Below are 1,312 nucleotides of genomic sequence, written 5' to 3'. Positions count from 1 at the left end.
CGCACTCAGTGTGAGGAACACAGCGGCTGCCGTGGAGGGCGAAGCCCTCGTCACACTGGCAGCCCTCTGTGCAGGTGTCTGCGCAGACAGGGCCCGTGGCCAGGGTCTCGCAGGTCTCCACGCAACTCATGCACTCCTCAAAGTGGCTGTTCTCTGGGCAGGCGAGAGCTGCAGGGCCGACAAACACGGGGCATGAGTTCCCAGCTCCAGCAGCCCCAGGGCAGCACAGGGTGGGGGGACAGGCTAGAGGTGGGAACAGGGTGAGCAGCGACTGATTCAGGGTAAAAAAAGCTAGAGGGAAAACAGTCCCAGCACCTTGCTGGCCACCAAGCTCTTCCCACACCCTTTGCAACCCCTCCTCCGCTCAGCCATTGTCCTCCTCACATCACCATCCTGTCCTGACACGTGCTGAGTGACACCTCCTCCTGCTATTTTAGAGGGTCCGAGGCCAGGGCTCCTGAACAGATGCCTCCCTCAAACCTCTGCAGCAGAGACGGGGGCTGCCTGCCCACCGTGTACTTCCACACTGGGGAATTTTCACATTTGCTTCTGAATTATGAATGATTTCCCACCAAGAACAAGTTTACAGCAGCAGCTAAAAACAAGTGTTATTCAAATCATCCTCTGGTGGAGGCGTACAGCACCGTCAGACACCATCTGCAGCTCTGGAATGCTCCTGCGCTGCATCATGATGCCTCCTGAAACACCACCTTGAAACCGCTTCACTGGGAATTCTGTCTCTGCCAGCCAGTGCCACTCGTACTGTTGGCACGTGGGGCAGTGCTGCCTTGCCTTTGGGCTCATGAGACATCGCATTCCTACCACAACTTCCCCTCCGTACACTGCGCAGGAGAGCGCTTTGTAGGCGCTGACCCCCTCACGGCAGAAAGCTTTACCTGACAAAGCTTTTTCAAAGGCAAAGCCCAACTTTGGTTGACCGGTAGGGAAAAGAGCAGCAAAACTGCCCCAGATTGCCAGGGTTCAGGCACGTCCATCCCTCCCCCTTTGTATGACTGTGCCACCTAACGCCGTTAGAGCCATCAGTCAGCTCCCAAACCACCCTTCTCCTGTTGAGAGTCTTCCAGCCTGGCCACAGAGGAGCACCCTGTGGGTAAGGGGTATCCACCAGAGACAGGAGAAGCGGTGGGGTAAAGAGAGCTCATACTTTTGGCATCCTGTAAGAAAAGCTGCTCTACCTCTGTAAACCCGCAAGCTCCCAACAAAAAGACAGCAGGGTCTGCCCCGAGTAAGCAGGGTCTACGTGCCCTCCTCCCCACCCTGGATACTTAAAAGCTTTGGCAGACTCACGGCA

General features: G+C 56.5%; 1 protein-coding gene across 1 annotated transcript in view; it reads right to left on the bottom strand.

Annotated features, from left to right (window-relative positions):
- The window catches only part of TECTA (tectorin alpha), a 23,590-nt gene that overhangs the window by 10,426 nt on the left and 11,852 nt on the right, over window positions 1-1,312 (bottom strand). Inside the window, exon 10 of the mRNA XM_010141031.1 lies at window positions 2-168. Coding sequence (XP_010139333.1) covers window positions 2-168 — 167 coding nt within the window. The remainder of the gene's footprint in view (window position 1; window positions 169-1,312) is intronic.

The sequence above is a fragment of the Buceros rhinoceros genome, unplaced genomic scaffold, assembly GCF_000710305.1.
Source record: "Buceros rhinoceros silvestris isolate BGI_N320 unplaced genomic scaffold, ASM71030v1 scaffold10968, whole genome shotgun sequence".
NCBI classification, from domain to species: domain Eukaryota; kingdom Metazoa; phylum Chordata; class Aves; order Bucerotiformes; family Bucerotidae; genus Buceros; species Buceros rhinoceros.
Note: the sequence above shows the minus strand (reverse complement) of the source record. Positions and strands in the feature narration are given on the sequence as shown.